The following is a 16,926-nucleotide window of genomic DNA, read 5'->3' on the forward strand; positions in this document are numbered from 1 at the left end:
CAGTGTTTAAAAACAAAACTCTACGAACATGCTTAAACAAATGTCCTTGTTATGTACTTGAACATATTTTGGATATATGCCTAGGAGAGGTATAGCTGGATCTTGAGGTAACACTATTCCTAACTGTCTGAGAAAGTGACTGAAAGATTGATTTCCAAAGTGGTTGTATCAGTTTACATTCCCAACAGCAATGAAGTAGGGTTCCCTTTTCTCCACATCCTCTCCAGCATGTATTGTCCCTTGAGTCTTTGATCTTAGCCATTCTGATGGGTGTAAGGTGAAATCTCAGGGTCGTTTTGATTTGCATCTCCATGATGATTTGCAATGTCCTGTTAAGCATTTCTTTAAGTGTTTCTCTGCCATTCTATATTCCTCTACAGAGAATTCTCTGTTTAGCTCTGTACCCCATTTTTAATTGGATTACTTGATTTATTGTGTTTTAACTTCTTTAGTTCTTTATATATTCTAGATATTAGCCAGATATAGGGTTGGTGAAGATCCTTTGTTCAACTATGTTTGTAGCAGCTTTATTCATAATAGCCAGAACCTGGAAACAATCCAGATGTCCCTCAATGGAGGAATGGATACAGAAATTGTGGTACATTTACACAGTGGAATACTACTCAGCAATTAAAAACAAGGAAATAATGAAATTTGCAGGCAAATGGTGGGAACTAGAAAAGATCATCCTGTGTGCGGTATCCTGGAAACAGAAAGACACACACAGTATATACTCACTTATATACTCACAGTATATACTCACTAGTGGATACTAGACATATAATATAGAATAAAAATCTGTCCACATAAAGAAGGTAAGCTAGAAGGAGGACCCTGGGTAAGATGATCAATCCTCACTCAGAAAAGCAAATGGGACAGACATTGGAAGAAGGAGAAAACAAGAAACAGGACAGGAGCCTACCATGGAGGACCTCTGAAAGACTCTACCAAGCAGGGTATCAAAGCAGATACTGAGACTCATAAACAAACTTTGGGCAGAGTGCAGGGAATCTTAGGAAAGAGGGAAGTGATAGTAAGACTTGGAGAGGATAGGAGCTCCACAAGGATAGCAACAGAACCAAAATATCTGGGCACAGGGGTCTTTTCTGAGATTGATATTCCAACCAAGTACCATGCATAGAGATAGATAGTAAGGGGAACAGGGACTGTCTCTGACATGAACTCAGTGGCTGACTCTTTGATCACCTCCCCTGATTGGGGAGCAGCCTTGCCAGGCCACAGAGGAGGACAATGCAGCCAGTTCTGATGAGACTGGATAAACTAGGGTCAGATGGAAGAGGAGGAGGACTTAGAGAGGGGCATAGGTAGAGATGAGGGAGGGAAGGAGAGTAGGGTTGGAAGGAGAGGAGGGAGGGGGCTACAGCTAGAATACAAAGTGAATAAACAGTAATTAATATAAAAACAAAAATATAATTAAAAAAAACTCTAAGAAATTTGCCACAGCTCATAAAAGTATGTATAAATGGCCAAGTTTTATAAAATGTAAAATATTTTTCAAGGAAGTTTTTATTTTCTTTTAAAAACTAACCACAATAGCCACATTTATCCATGTTTATGAGGTTCCTGTGACAATGATGTTAATAGGTCTGACATGTTACCCAATTTCTCAAGGTCACTCAGGAAAAAAGGAAAGCATCAAGAACTGAGGACTCTTCTCTTCCTCCAGAACTTTAGCTAGTTCTTAGCCATGATATCTCCCATAATGCAAAGGCTTGAAATGACCTCAAATGCACTGCACTTACCGAAGAAAAATGTATTAAAGATGACAATAAGAAGAGAATAAAGGGGTTAGAGAGGTGGCTCAGTGATTAAGAGCCCTGACTGTCCTTCCAAAGGTCCTGAGTTCAATTCCCAGCAACCACATGGTAGCTTACAACCATCTATAATGAGATCTGACACCCTCTTCTGTGTGCAGGCAGAAAACTATATAAATAATAAATAAATCTTTAATAAAAAAAGAAAAGAATAAAGGATAAAAATGGATTTATACAAAACAATTAAAACTCTGCTGTTAAAGAATCAAGGATGGATCTTTTTAATACTGTTTATGCCATTCCTACTATAAATTACAGGTGGAAAGGCGAGACTTTAAGAGAAAAATAATCTGAAAATAGATGTTTTAGAAGAATTGCCAATATCAGACAGCAGTGGAAGCTTGCGTGTTCCAAAGTGTATGAGGCTACCAAAGTGTTACATCTCCTTAGTTAAGCTGCTGCACTCAGCACAGCAGAAGATGCGGGCAGATGCCTGAAACTGGCCACAGGCAGGTCCAGTGAGATGCAGGCCAAAGGCTGCTGGGCAGTACGGCATTTGGGGAACTGGCTGCACGTGGCCAGACAACTGGAAGTCAAACCTTGGGCAGTCCAGAAGCTCTTGGAAGCCAGGCAGGTAGCTGCTTGATTGGCAGGCAAGATGGGGTGTCCAGCGGCAATTTTTCCCCAGAATAAATGAATCTCAGATGAATTTGAAGTGAGAGACAGTTTATTTCGAGTGAAATCAGAGTGAAAATTGCGCAGTGGGAGGGGTTCTGAGGGTGAATGTGTTTGATTAGATGGGGTCGGAGGTCAGGGACACTTAATCTACATGTACCAAAACAGCCCTATTATAAGAGGGGAAAGTGGTACTTAATTATCCTATAGGTGGGGAGCGGGAATTCTCCAGGTACAATTAAAGGTTGAAAACCAACACACCCAAACATCTTATTAGCATAGGATGGATATCTCCAGGATCCCAGGTGCTTGCTGAAGAGGCTTCTTGTCGGGGAAGGGTCAGGCCTGTGATGTTCTCTGAGGGCTATGTGAAGCTCCTTACAAGATTTGGGGTTCCCAGATCATGCGGAGAGAGAACGCTGCTGAAAAAAGGGAATCCACCATTATAGACTGAGCTCAGAGGCTATCCGGAAGCGCCAGACTTCAGCCTTATCCACCAGAGTCCCACAATTTCCCCAAGAGCTCATGTCACTGCCGGATTCTGCTCCACCACTTCCCAGTTTCTCCCACTCACCTTCTTCAACCACCGTGCTTTTAACCAAAAAAGACTGGTAGTTTTAAAACTCATGTGTCTTTTATTTTTTTTAATAGAACAACACAAGAACAGTTACCATCATTCAAATCCTATTAAAAAATATAAGAAAATTGAGACTTTTCACCTTTTTTTCCACTTAAAAATAACTATAAAATGATTCTGTGGTTGCTGCCATTTTCAAGTTCAAGTCTAGTTGCTTGTTTGCAATCAAAAGCTGCCATGAGTATCCTGTGTGTTTGGGAGAGTCCAAGAGCAACGAGGGCAGGGATAGGGCTTGGCCAGCAGAGGTGAACCTCAAAGCCCCCCAGGGTCTGGGTTCCTGGGGAAGCACACCAGGGTAGCATGTTCAAAGATCAGTTCCCCCTTATACTCCCTTTTTCCTGAAAATTGTAATTGGGAGAGAAAGTGACCCAAATACAACTTTATGCTCAATTTCCCAGATGTGAGAGCACAGATGTGAGTCTCTCTTCCAAGTCTAAGGTCCACTGTTGCCAGACAGAAGTTTAAGTTTCTAAAACAGTTAATTTAAATTTATGTGTATGAATGTTTGCCTGCACGCATGTATGTGCATTGTGTATGAGTGCTTGCCTGCATGTATGTTTGTGTATCATTTGTGTGCCCAGTGCCTATGGAGGTCAGAAGAAGGCATCAGATATCCTGAAATTTAACAAATGGTTATAAGCGACCATGTGAGTGCTGGGAATTGAACTCAGGTCTTCTGCAAGAATAGTTAGTGCTCTTAACCACTGAGCCATGTCTCTTGTCAGGAAGCTAATTTTCTTTAAAAAAGGAGTTTGTGATGTTTCTTCTTCTTGAAGGCACAGTTTCTAAATGAGAATGTGCTCAATAAGAGACATCAACTTAAGCTGCAGAACAAATCCAAACCATCTGGAGGGGACAAGGTTCTTTTCCTCAAGGAATTCAATTCTACACTGCATTCTTTACTGCCAGGAATCCTGTTCCTTGAAAACCTAAGACAGGCTTGGAAGTCGATGAAAACATTTTTAAATTAAGGATTTAAATCTCCCTAAAGGCTGCCTACATGAAAACCTAAGCACTTAGAGATAATTATATCAATTTGACACAGACATTTACCATAAGCACTATTCCAAAGAAAGCTGTCTCTCATCATTAGTATTCAGCCTGAAGATTACCTTAGCAACCAAAGGAATAGAATACCAGTTTAACATGTATTCTAAAAGAAGGTGTGGAGATGACTGCCCCACAGAAAAATACCAGAAGCAACAGAAGGCTAGAAAACAATACTGAATACACACACAATTACTTTAAAAAGAAGACAAAAACAAACAAAAACAAAACAAGCAACAACAAAAAACAAGCTTTCCAAAAGAAACATACAAACTGCCAGGATCCATTGTTTCCTACAACGCACTAATTTCAAAACTCAGAAAGAAAAAAAGAAAAAGAAAAAGCAGGAAATGTCTATGCCGTACCACGTCTGTCTTGTCTGGGCTTCCTACCCACTGGTATTTCAGCTTGTGCCTTTTGAAACTTGTTGGCCAGTACAAAGCTTCGAGTAGAATGACAAAACAGACGGGCCCCAGCAAGCAAGCCTCCTAATCCATCATGTCCTCCTTACTCACTCAGACCTGGAACACAGTGGAGCTAGCCCAGCCAATGGTGCCTGCATCGGCGCCTCACTCTCCTTCCCTCTTGCATCTGCAGCCAACACGTTGGCTTTCAAGGCAGCATGGGCCCAGCTCTGTCTCAAGTGCTCACAAACCTAGCTTCTTTCAGTTTCCAGGTCTCGTCCCCATGCACAGGAAGAACAAATTTTCTCTGCAAACACTGCTGACCCACATATCCCCTTTCTCTTGCTGCCTAACAGAAAGGTGATGGGTCCATGTGACATGGAGCAAGATGTTCATGTGTGAACACTGATGATCAAGACACTTTTGCAGCTACTGAAGAATCCCGAATCTTACAAAGTCTCCTCCGAAGCTCTGCAGGCTCTGCAAGCCCTTCCTCTCATTAGCTGCAATGCTTGGAAAGTCCATGTTCCTCCGAGGATGCCAACAACCCTATTTAGCAGAGCATAGCCACGCTAAATGCCCATCTCCTCTGTGATAGTGACGTTACATGTAGGCCTCATGACAACGTCCACCACTTTCCCTTTAAGTTCCTATTCATCATGCTGTAACTGGTTTTCATACAAACAAGACACTGCCTCAGACTTGCTCTCAAAAACATCTTCAGCTGGTAAACCAGAACCCTAATTTCTAGTTTGAACCTAAGATAGTGTACCCAACCACAGAACATATTCTCCATCTGACCTATGAAATAAACAGTTAAAGAAATTCCATTCTCTAACATATCTCCTCTCAGTCCCACCAGGACCACCAGCCAGTCCTCTTCAATATGGATCTTCACACAGCAAATACCCATAGCTTCCTAGATACATGGACCATGTCTAAGACCAAGACTGCCCTGAAGAAAAGTTGAAAGGACCAGTTGACTTATCTTCTGAATTCCCTCTGTGGGTAGAATAACTTATTAAGGCAGGAAGAAAGTTTGAGCTTTAGCTTGTTAAACATTTAATATTTTCCCCTGTAGATTCAGTTCTCAGCATCACTCTTAAAAAGCCAAGCTCAATGTTTCCGGTGGGTATTAATGGAACCCATGCATCTGCCTTAGAAGACCCTGAAGGAAGTGAGGCATGTCCACCTATAGATCTGTAAAGGGGTCCAAACTCGTCTCTCACAATATTAATTTACCTTATGTGTAGCTAGTTTTGTGTCAACTTGACACAAGCTGGAGATCTCTGAAAGGAGAGAACCTAATTAAGATGGGGAAAAAAATCCCATAAGATCTGGACAGAGGGCATTTTTTTAATTAGTGATTGATTTATTAGGGTGGTGATTGTGGGTGGTGTCATCCCTGGGCTGGTAATCCTGAGTTCTGTAAGAAAGCAGACTGAGCAAGCCATGATGAGCAATCTAGTAAGCAGCACCCCTCCAGGGCCTCTGCATCAGCCCTGCCTCCAGGTTCCTCTCCTGTTTGAGTTCCTGTCCTGACTTCCTTCAGTGATGGACTATGATATGGAAATGTAAGACAAATAAACCTTTTCCTCCCCAAGTTTCTTTTTGTCATGGTTTTTCATCACAGCAATAGAAACCCTAACTAGGACACTTTACAAAAACAAAATCTTCAATCTGCCAATTTGTAATTAATATGTACATATTAATATATATGAATTATATTGCTATTAATATGTAGGTATTAATATATGTAAAAAATACAACTTATATGACCTTTTCAAAAGAAAGGGTCCCTCCTTGCTCTCTAATTAGAAGCATGCACAGGACAAGCTGTATCTCTCAGTAGCTGTGTTCACAGGCCAGTGCTATTAGAATTGAGATGTCCACATGGCAGCCTCCCCCTGGTGAAGCCTGGCTTACCAGCCATCCCTGCCAGGCTTCTGGGAACACAAATGCAGGAAAGCCATTCGGTTGAGCAGGAAGGGAGGCTTCCACCCAAACGTCAGCGGAGCACCAATCAGTAAGACATTAGAACATTTTATCCCAGTTAACCTAATTGTCTACATAATGCCAGTCTCTACAAAAACATGTCTGTCAAAACACAAACAGGCACGAAAGCCAAAACAAAGCAGATAAACTGTGACATCTTCTGGTAATTCTATTACTTCATTCAGCATCTTACTGCAAATAAGGAGTTCAGAGGCCCTGCAAAAGCTTCTATTGTGAATGTTACTTTACAGAAGAAATGGGTTTAATCTTATGAAATAGATATGCAGTTTAATGGAAGGTCTGAAATTAAATAAAGCCGGGACACTTCCTTCTCTTGCACATATAACAAAGTTGCATCATGACTGATGACGGGTAAGATGCAGGCCAACAGGACGCCCTGCTTTTCCTTTCTTTTTTCCCAATATTTCATTTTTATTGATTCTCTCCAAGTTTCACATTATACACCCCGACCACATTCACTCCCTAATCCTTCCACATTTATCCTCTACCCTGTGACCTTCCTATTCAAAATTAAATAAATAAATATAAGAATTAAAAAATAAAAATAAAGAAGTTCATTTTGTGTTATCTACATACTCACTAGAGCACGCTCAAACACAGTGGCCTGCCCCTGAAATGGACCTGAGTTCTTCCCCTCCCGCACCAGAAGCCACCAATTGTGAAGAGCTACACTTCTGCATCCTCCTCATGCTTCTTAGGAGTTCTCTTCGGTGGCTTCCTGTCTAGGCTGTTGCTCTTTGAGGGGAGCTGGGCACAGAGAGTAAAGTTGTCACAGAAGCCTTCCATGTCCCTCCCTTTCTGCAGTTGTTGATGTCACAAAAGCAGCCTCCTTGCTCTTCACAGCCAGTGGGAGCACGGATCATGGGCCTCAACATGGATTCTGATGGCAGCACAGACCATGAACATTCCCCTCTGCTGCAGTAGGACCACAGACCCAGACATGGCTCTCAGTGGCAGCCTAGGCCTGCTATCACCATGACAGACCCTGCTTTTCTACACGTAGCAGCGCTTTACTCATTGTCTGTGCCTGATAGCCACCAAAGCAAGCAGAGAATCAAACGATGGTCACCAGAGGCATGGAAGGGTGATAAAGGGGAAGGCTAATCAGCAGGTGCTGAGCTACAGCTAGGCTGGAGCAAAGGGTTGCAGCAGCAAGTGTTCATCTCAAAAGCTACAAGAAGGCATTTTAAAAGTTTTTAACATAGGGCCCTCTCTAGTAGGCTCCCATCTTGTTTCCTCTCTTCCACCGCTTCTGGTGTCTATCCTGTTTGCCGTTCTGGATGAGATTTAAGCATCCTTTAGGGTCCTCCTTAGTGTTTAGCTTCTTTAGGGCTATAGGTAGCTATCCTATATTATACAGCTAATATCCATTTATAAGTGAGTGTATACCATGCCTGTCTTTCTGTTTCTGAGTTACCTCACTCAGGATGATATTCCACATTTCATGATTTCCTTGTTTTCAATAGCTGGGTAGCATTCCATTGTGTATATGTACCACAATTTCTGTATTCATTCCTCAAATGAGGGACATCTAAGTTGTTTCCAGATTCTGGCTATTACAAATAAAGCTGCTATGAGGCCCTCTGAAAGGATCCACCCAACAGGGGATTGAAGTAGATGCTGAGACTCACGGCCAAACTTTAGGCAGTCATATGGAAGAAGAGAGGAGGGAGACAGAGGAACATGTTGAGGTCAGGAGACCAACAAAGCTAAAGAATCTGAGCCAAGGGGGTCCTGCAGAGACTGATGCACTAGCAGAGGACCATGCATGGAGAGGACCTAGAACCCTTGCTCAGATGTGACCAATTGGCAGCTCAGTCTCTATGTGGATCTCTGAGTGAGGAGAGCAGGGGCTGCCTCTATCATGAACTCGGCTGCCTGCTCTTTGATCACTTGCTTCTGGTGATGCGGCCTTGCCAGGCCACGGAGGAAGAAGATCCAGGCAGTCCTGATGAGACCTAACAAGCTATGGGCAGATGGCAAAGGAGGAGAATTCCGCCTTTCAGTGGACTAGGGGAAGGAGACGGGGGGGGGGGAGAGGAAAGGAGGGGGGGGACTGTGAGGAGTGAGGAAGGGGGCTTCAACTGGGATACATAATGAATGAATTGTGAAAAAAAATAAATATAAAAAATGTTTTAAACATAAAGAAATGGTGAATATTTGAGATAAGTATATTTAACCAGATTTCAACATTACACAATGAACACACATATCAAAACACTGCATAGTACTCAGTAATAGTTTAATAGTAAAAATATATATTTTTTTATGTTTCTCTCAGTTAAAATAAGTAAATTCAAAATACAACTACTGGGAAGGAAACTGGATTCTGCTTATGATTGATATCCCCACCAGAAATACAATACACATTCTCACACGCCCAACCCTCAGCCTATTCTTCATGTCATCATTACACTAACAAATGTCAAGAGACCGGAAGGGGACTAGAAGAGGAGAAAACAAGTCGGGGGGAGGGAGGGAGAGCCAAAGAAGAAAGAGGGACACAGAAGACATGTGATGTAGAAACAGTGGTCACTGTGGATGGAGGAGACCAACAGTGAGGGAAGAGAGCTCAGGGAGTCTAGTGGGACAAGGGGGTAAATGAGAAAAAAGTACTGCAAAAATGCCATAATGAAACCCATTACTGTTCGTACCAGTTCTTAAACTAATACTAGATAAATAAATATGATTTATCTGGAAAACAACCAAATCAAATATAAAGTAATTTTTATAGGTCCCATAGGAAGGAAGTCTCAAGGTTCCTGAGGTCAGGGCTTAACCAGATTTGAAAGCACTTTTGCTTAACCACCATGACAGTAGGAACTATTTTCCCATCTGGTACAATACCTCACTATTAAAAAGAAAGGAACCACCTCCCATTTTCTATTATCTAAAAACGGATTTCTAGACAGCCTTGAAAAATGGCAACAGGACATTTGGCAACCACAGTTCTCTGAGCTTGCTTTATTATGTATTTCTTTCATAAATACACACCCATCGTGGGAAATCATACACACTACACACACACAAATGGAAATCATATATACATACTATTATAAATCCACAGACATTAGAAATTTTGACCTAGAAAATGAAAAGCAACAAATATGCAATACAAATCACTCCTTGGAGGCCCATAGCTAAAGCACACTCGATGCTGGCTGATACTTATGTCTTTCTCGTATCCAAGTCTTAAAATATCAGACACACTCATCAGTACCCTGAGAAGGGTTAAAATAATTGTGATTGAACAGAAAAAGTAATCTCCTCTCTGGCTGTAGGTAATGGCCTCAGTATCCTATCTATAAAAATCATATCCTTTGCTTAAAGTGGTGCAGTCGATCTTAGCCACAATCAAATTTAAGCCAAGCTGTAAGTCACACCCAGAATGTATCAGAAACCAAACTCCCCAAAGCAGCAGCCTCAAAGCTGGAGAAGAGAACAGCACATTGACAATACATGTTGTGTGCAAGAAACCGTCTCTGGATTTTCAATACAATTACATCTTTCCTAATCACCTTAAGAAACAGCCACCGATACGCTCGTGAGCTGGCTCATTGGGTAAAAGTGTTTGCTGTCGAAACCTGATGACCTGGATTTAATCCGTGGGGTCTGCAGCCACACAGTGGAAGGAAAGAACTGACTCATGAAACTTGTCCTCTGACCTCCATGTGTGTGCTGTGTCACAAAGCAGCACCCCTTCCCTTCACACAGCCAAATTAAGTAAATATGTGCAACTTTTTAGGAAGGAACATCTATCGAAGAGTTTGACTTCATACCCAAGTGGGCTTAGATATGACTTCCATAGCTCTACATGCATTCTAATGTGTCCATCCATCCTTAGTAACTGTAAAAGTTAGTACACATATAATACAAAGAAATGACACGCCTGAGGAAATGAATGTAATTGCTATAGTTTGATCAATATGCATTATTTACATGTATATAATCACAGCATATGCCACAGATTCACACAAATGTGCGTCAACTTAGAAACACTTTTGAGACAGGGTCTCTGTCCCTCATCCTAGCTGACCTAGAATTTACTATGTAGAGCCCAGTGCTGGGGTTATAAACGGCCCCTTGTGTATGTGGGTACATTTTCTACTGAGCGTCTCACCCTCCACCCTGGCCCTGACTCTTCCATTGTTTCAGATGTCAGCCCATCTGTTACCTTTCTTCCAAGCTGCATATCTTCCAAGTATTCCACAGAGCTGCACTTTGTCCTTGTTTCCTATTTGGATAATGGCAACAATGTGCTCTTCTCATGTCAAGAAATAGTCAAGGGAATTAGAGCCGCAATCCAAAGCCACAGCTCAAGAGTCAGCCATAAACACCCCCCTCCCCAGAGCAAAGCACTTTAATGCCACCTCCTCAGACCCGCTGAGCACAGAAGCATCAGCGAGCTCAGAGATGAATGACTGAAGACTTTGGAGAACCCAGCACACACACAGGGTTAAAGGCTCAGCTAAAAGATGGGAAGAAAAATCTACCCAGAGAAACAGACAGTAAACTCTGAGGCACCTTCTAAACTTAAAAGAGAGAGCGCACATCACACATCTGAGGATTCTGACACAGACTTACCTTCAAGTGAGGAATTTCCCAGGACTGTCCAGCCCAAAGGCAGCTCCAGTTGGGTCAGAGCCAGCACGAGCTCCTCATCCAAGGCGGGCAGCGCTTCCGCTGTCAGGGCAAACGGGGTCAGCAGCGTCTGGTAACTACAGGCCGTGAGTCGGTCAGCTTGAGTGACCAGCAGACGAGCCAGCCTGCAGGCCATGTTGTCTACATAGGTCACTGAGCCAGAGCCCATGGTCACGGGGGAGTACCCTTCTGAGCAGAGGCACACGGACACTGTCACCGTCTCTTGAAGCCAGTGGCCTAGATGACAAGAAAAGGAGCCGTTCAGCCCGTGTCTGAAGGAATCACGCAGCAGCCCTGCCTGGCTGGATAGCACTCTACAGGGAACAAGCAGAGAGTGTTACCTCTAACTGCCACTGTCCCTGGAGGCCAACTGTGAGCTAATCTTTCCTCAGTGACTCTGAAGTTTTAAGTGGTCCTTTAGAAGCTCTGAGGACCTCAGAGTCTGTTTCCTCCGACCACTGTCATTTGACATAAGTCACTTCTGCCCAACCCCCGGATCCCAGTCTGCCATCCGAGGGATCGTCACTCTTTCTGTTCTGCGTTCGACTATTGCACATCGTTAGCCCTTTATTGAGGCAACAGGCTTTTTAATGTGTATCAGAAGCTGACAGGAGTACCCCCGAATTCCGCAGGGCTGCTTTGAATGTGGGGTGGAGACCACTAACCAGAGGCTATGTAGACAAACACAGTCAATAGAAAGCAGGAGTTCCCGGGGGTCCCCTCCAGCAATGGCTCCTGTGACTAGCAGATGTCTCTGTGTAGCGGGTCACCCTGCTCCCCACCTTTCTTAGGCTCCTTTTGGCCCTGCCTTCCCATTTTGCTAAAGTTGGTGAACTTCTGACCAGCTACATGCTTGGTCTTTGGCAGAACTTCCAAGTCTGTCAATAGCACTCAAACCCCTGAGACTGAGGTTCGGGAATGACGTCACTGTACCCACTGGTCTGTGTCTTCTTGCCCTGCCTAACTCTCCCCCAAAGGCTGCGCTGCCAGAGTTCCAAAGAGAACAGCCGCTATCCTCACAATGACTCTCTAAAGCAGGGCTCAAAAGAAGCCACTCCATTAGACTGCACCTGTCTAGTATAAATTGCAAAACATATTTTCCATCGTCGATAGGCTACCCTGATAAAGCTAGCCATTTTCCAACACTCAGTCTACCTCAGTAAAGCTATGATCACGGAGATTTAAGGTTAAGAAATATGCTGTCAGTGTTTTCAAAGCAAAGACTCATGGCCAAACCTTTGGCAGAGTACAGGGAATCATAAGAAAGAAGGGGAGTTAGTCTGATGGGGAAAGGATAGGAGCTCCACAAGGACCAAATATATCTGGGCACAGGGTCTTTTCTGAGACTGACATTCAACCAAGGACCATGTATGGATATAACCTAGAACCTCCACTCAGATGTAGCCTGTGGTAGCTCAGTAACCAATTGGTTTCCCAAAGTGAGGGGAACAGGGACTATTTCTAACAGGAACTCAATGACTGGCTCTTTGGTCTCCCCACCCCCGAAGGGAGGAGCAGTCCTGTTAGGCCACAGAGGAGGGCTTTGCAGCCAGTCCTGAAGATACCTGATAAAACAGGATTAGATGAATGGGGAGGAGGTCCCCCCTATCAGTGGACTTGGAAAGGGGCACGGTGGAGATGAGGGAGGGAGGGAGGGACTGGGAGGGAATGAGGGATCGGGACATGGCTGGGATACAGAGTTAATAAAATGTAACTGATAAAAAAAAATAAAAAATAAAAAATAAAAAAAATAAAAAAAGAAATATGCTGTCACTCACCCCCATGAAACCTGTCAAAATGAAGACAAGGACCCTGGCTTTGAGCAGGAGAAAGGCTTGCTTTTGCACATAGGAGGGCAATGAGGTTGGTCCTTCCACGTAAACAAGAAACAAGCAAAACAAAAAGGTTTCTTTCAGAAGGGGCACTTTAATTATTTTACTCTTTCTCTAAAGTTTCTCATTAAAATAGAAAAAAAAATTTAAATAGAAGCAGAAAGAATGTCAGTTTATTTGCCAGAGTGAAAGGGTAGAGGGGAAGGGACCAATGACAGCACAACAGGGGCCATGAACAAAATACAGCAGTGGGGTTTTTGTTTGTTTGTTTTCTTGTTTGGTTGGTTTTTGGTTCTTCAAGATAGTTTCTCTGTGTGGTCCTGGTTGTCCTAAAACTTGCTATGCAGACCGGGCTGGCTGCAAATTCAGAGATCTGCCTGCCTCTCCCTACTGAGGTGCTGGGATTAAAGGTATGCGCCACACTGCCTAGCATTTGCTTTGGTTTTTTTTTTTTGTTTTGTTTTGTTTTCTTATATATGAGTTCCTGGGGCTGCCAGGCTCAGCACAGAGGAATGAGGAAGGAGCATGAAGACACGGTCTGTCATGTCAGCTTGTCCTGAGCCACTCACACGTCAGGCTAGGATGTGACCCAAGGCACACCCTCCATTGGCTACAGCTCAGGACACTAGCCCTTGAGAGCGGGGGGGTTGGGGAGGGCGGGGGGGGCGGGGGGACAGCCAGTGCGATGAGCTTGGCAGGACTAAGTCCTAAGTCATGGCAGACTGCGGTGGCCAGGCCCGGGAGTCTGTGGCGTGGCACACGTCCTGTCCTTCCAAACAACATGTGAACTCCTGACCTCGGAGAACGTGTCTTCTTTTCCCTTATGATTTCCCTCCTGGGAGGGAAGATGTCTCCCGGCCCACCACCAAGAGGCCTGCTCACCTGGGATGCTGGACTGGAGGACGTTGTCCTCGATGCGCTCGGCAATCACCACATGCCTCTGACGCGACCCGTCGTAAATAAAGTAAAACTCGGCGTCTTCAGGAAGGTAAACATTTTTGCCAAACTTTGCACAGACCGTCTTCTGTCCCTGAAAAACGAGTAAGTCTGGGCATCAGTACATTTCCTTGTTCTGGCTCTGAGAAACCACACGGGAAGGACACAGGCCTGCAGCCCTGACGTCTGTCTTAGGCACTGCATGTGAGCGAGCTCAAATGTCACAAAGCCTCCTTCCAACAACAACCTTTCCAAGTGACGCCCTCCCGGTGTATCTAGCATGAAAGTCATTCCAGGGCTGGCCTGCACTGCTCTGAAAGTCAAAGAAGAAGGGACAGGAAAGAGTCATTCCTTTAAGTTGCTAGATACGTGAGTGTGATTTTTCAGTACCCTGAATTCCTATCCCCAAAACATCATTGTGTATAGTGATGTTATCTTGTGTGTGAAATGCCACTATAGATATAAAAGGTCCATGATACTTCTCAGGCCCTAGGGTGTACTAGACTGCCGTACCCTGCAAGAACCATAAACACGCACAGATATTTTCAAATAAGCAAGAATGTGCACTCACTGCCTTGACTCTGTCTCCTCTGAGTGACATCTAAGCCCTCTTTCTCAGCTGGTTGACCTCATCCTTTGTCTTGAAGTGTTTCTGGCTAGCACAAAGCCTTACAGTGTCCTGGTTCCAAGAGGAAGTGCTCCTTCAAAGGAATGGGACAGCAGGCTAACATGAGGATTTGTTGGGGGCTAGCTGACAGCCAAGCCTGCCAGATCACCTCAGGATCCTGCAGGCTTCAAAGATTCAGGATACTCCCTCCCTGCAGTACAAAAAGGCAGCCCAGAGCAGGCCTCCAGGGAGAGAGGATGCATTCCGCCCAGCCTAAGGGAGTGGTGGGGAGGTGGAAAGAAAGCAAAGAGCAGACAAGCCATCTGCTTTAAAGCCTTTCAGAGCTCACTTGGAGTGGAGAAGGCTCTGGGTGGCTGTGGAGTTGCCTAATAAAAAACAAACCAGTTTCTCACCTGAGATGAATGGGAAAGAAAGCAAGGAAAAGTGAGACCAAGTCTCCTGGACATGAGTGTCAGCCTGACAGTCCCTACAGCAGCATGCTAAGGGTTAGGCTAAGGAGCAGCAAACCCAAGTCCAAATAGGGCTCCTCCTTCCAGTGACCATATCATCATTTGATCTAAAACTGTTTTGAAATTAAAAAAAAAAAAAAAATGCTGTTTTCACACTGGCTTGTACTCACACTCTCAGGAAGGCATCTAAAATTATGAATTAGTAAATTGATGTTTAAGAAAACACACTGGTGCTCAGTTCTAAAGTTTCCTGTCTCTACATGTGAGCATGTGTGTGTCACACAAACAGAATTGACAGAAAGTGACGTGCCAAGGAAAATCTACCATACAATAGCTTCAGAATGACCACAGGAAAAAGAGCTGAAAGGCAAAGACAAAAACAATAGTGCACATTTGACAGGACTGAAGAGAGGAAACTCAGACAACTTTCCATTTCCTAAAAATGAAGAACAGCTTGCTTTAGTCATGTTCCTGGTTGTAAAGGGCCAGGAATCCTCCATAGATAGACTCTGACCTGACCTGTTTGCCATTTTCTTAAACACAGAGCAGACTGTATAAATAGATCAAAGATTTTCACAGATCACAAAGATATCTAATCTACATCTAGTCCAAACAATGGTTGTATTAAAGAGGTTCACCACAACCATTCCAGATACACCCCTCCTCTGGCAGCCCAGTCTTCCTTTGGAGAACCACACCATGCTTTACGATGGCAGAGACAACAGGTCCACTTGAGAGAGGTGACCTAGCATCCTAGCATCGAGGATGATACTCAGAATAAATGGAATCTCCTACTTTTTAAATTATTATTATCATCATTATAATTTATTATAATTTATTCACAATGTATCCTAGCTGTAGCCCCCTCCCTTAAACCTACCCTCCCAGTCCTACCCTCCCTCCCACTTCCCTCTCTATGCCCCTCCCTTAGACCACTAATAGGGGAGGTCCTCCTCCCCTACTCCTACTTTTAAACATAAGGATATCAGAAATACAATCAAGGATTCTGGCGAGGAAAGGAGGTGACATAGAAGCCAGCGGAGGAAGCTGATGAGACAGAGGGGACAGGTGGGATAGCACACAGGGAAAGGAAACTTAATGATGAGAGTAAGAATATTGGCGGTCAGGAAAGCCAACCAGAGGTTCAAAAGAAACCAACTGAGCTGAGCTGCGTAGGAGACCCCAGGGAAGGGATTACTGAAACAATGGGCTGACCCTGTGGTATGAATAATCAGCCTCGGGGGACAGACCCTGGCTGAGCCTGAGGTCTCTCTGGCCACTGTGGCCACCAAAAATCTGCCACTCTTCTTAAGAAGTCACTCAGCTTCCCTTGTGGTAAAGACAGACTCCTTTTACAGAATTCCTGCATACAAAATTCACTCATGCTCCTACCTGAACTCAGCTGCCAGCTTTGCTTTTGACAGCGAAGAACAATAACCTGTCCTAGTAAAACTGATAGATCAGCTCTCGAATCACAATGGCAGATAGCTGTGTTAACTCCTTTCTGTCAACTCACTGGGCTGCACATATGAAATTCTCAAATAGTCCATTAAGAGACTAGAGAGATAGCTCAACAATTAAGAGCATTGGCTGCTCCTCCAGAGGACCTGATTTCAACTCCCAGCACCTACATGGTACCTCACAACTGTAACTCCAGTTCCAGGGTATCCAAACCCTCACACATATATGCATACAGGCAAAACAACAATACACAGAACAAAATAAAAATGAATAAATCATTGAAAGAAAATTAGCTCCTTAAAATTTCTGGAGACAATGAGAAACATATAAGACAAGATTATCTCTACAAATTTAACATACTCCACTCAAAACCTGAACTGAGTATTTTCAAAGAAAATTGAACAAATTTCCTCAAAAGTTCATTT

The 16,926-nt window shown here is 43.7% G+C and overlaps 1 protein-coding gene across 1 annotated transcript in view; it reads right to left on the minus strand.

Annotated features, from left to right (window-relative positions):
* Positions 1–16,926, minus strand: part of Arhgef28 (Rho guanine nucleotide exchange factor 28) — a 281,915-nt gene that overhangs the window by 166,256 nt on the left and 98,733 nt on the right. Inside the window, exons 3-4 of the mRNA XM_060385610.1 lie at positions 13,910–14,057; positions 11,139–11,432 (exon numbers count right to left, since the gene is read on the minus strand). Of these exons, the coding sequence (XP_060241593.1) occupies positions 11,139–11,432; positions 13,910–14,057 (442 nt within the window). The remainder of the gene's footprint in view (positions 1–11,138; positions 11,433–13,909; positions 14,058–16,926) is intronic.

Source organism: Meriones unguiculatus, chromosome 6 (assembly GCF_030254825.1).
Source record: "Meriones unguiculatus strain TT.TT164.6M chromosome 6, Bangor_MerUng_6.1, whole genome shotgun sequence".
Taxonomy (NCBI): Eukaryota; Metazoa; Chordata; class Mammalia; order Rodentia; family Muridae; genus Meriones; species Meriones unguiculatus.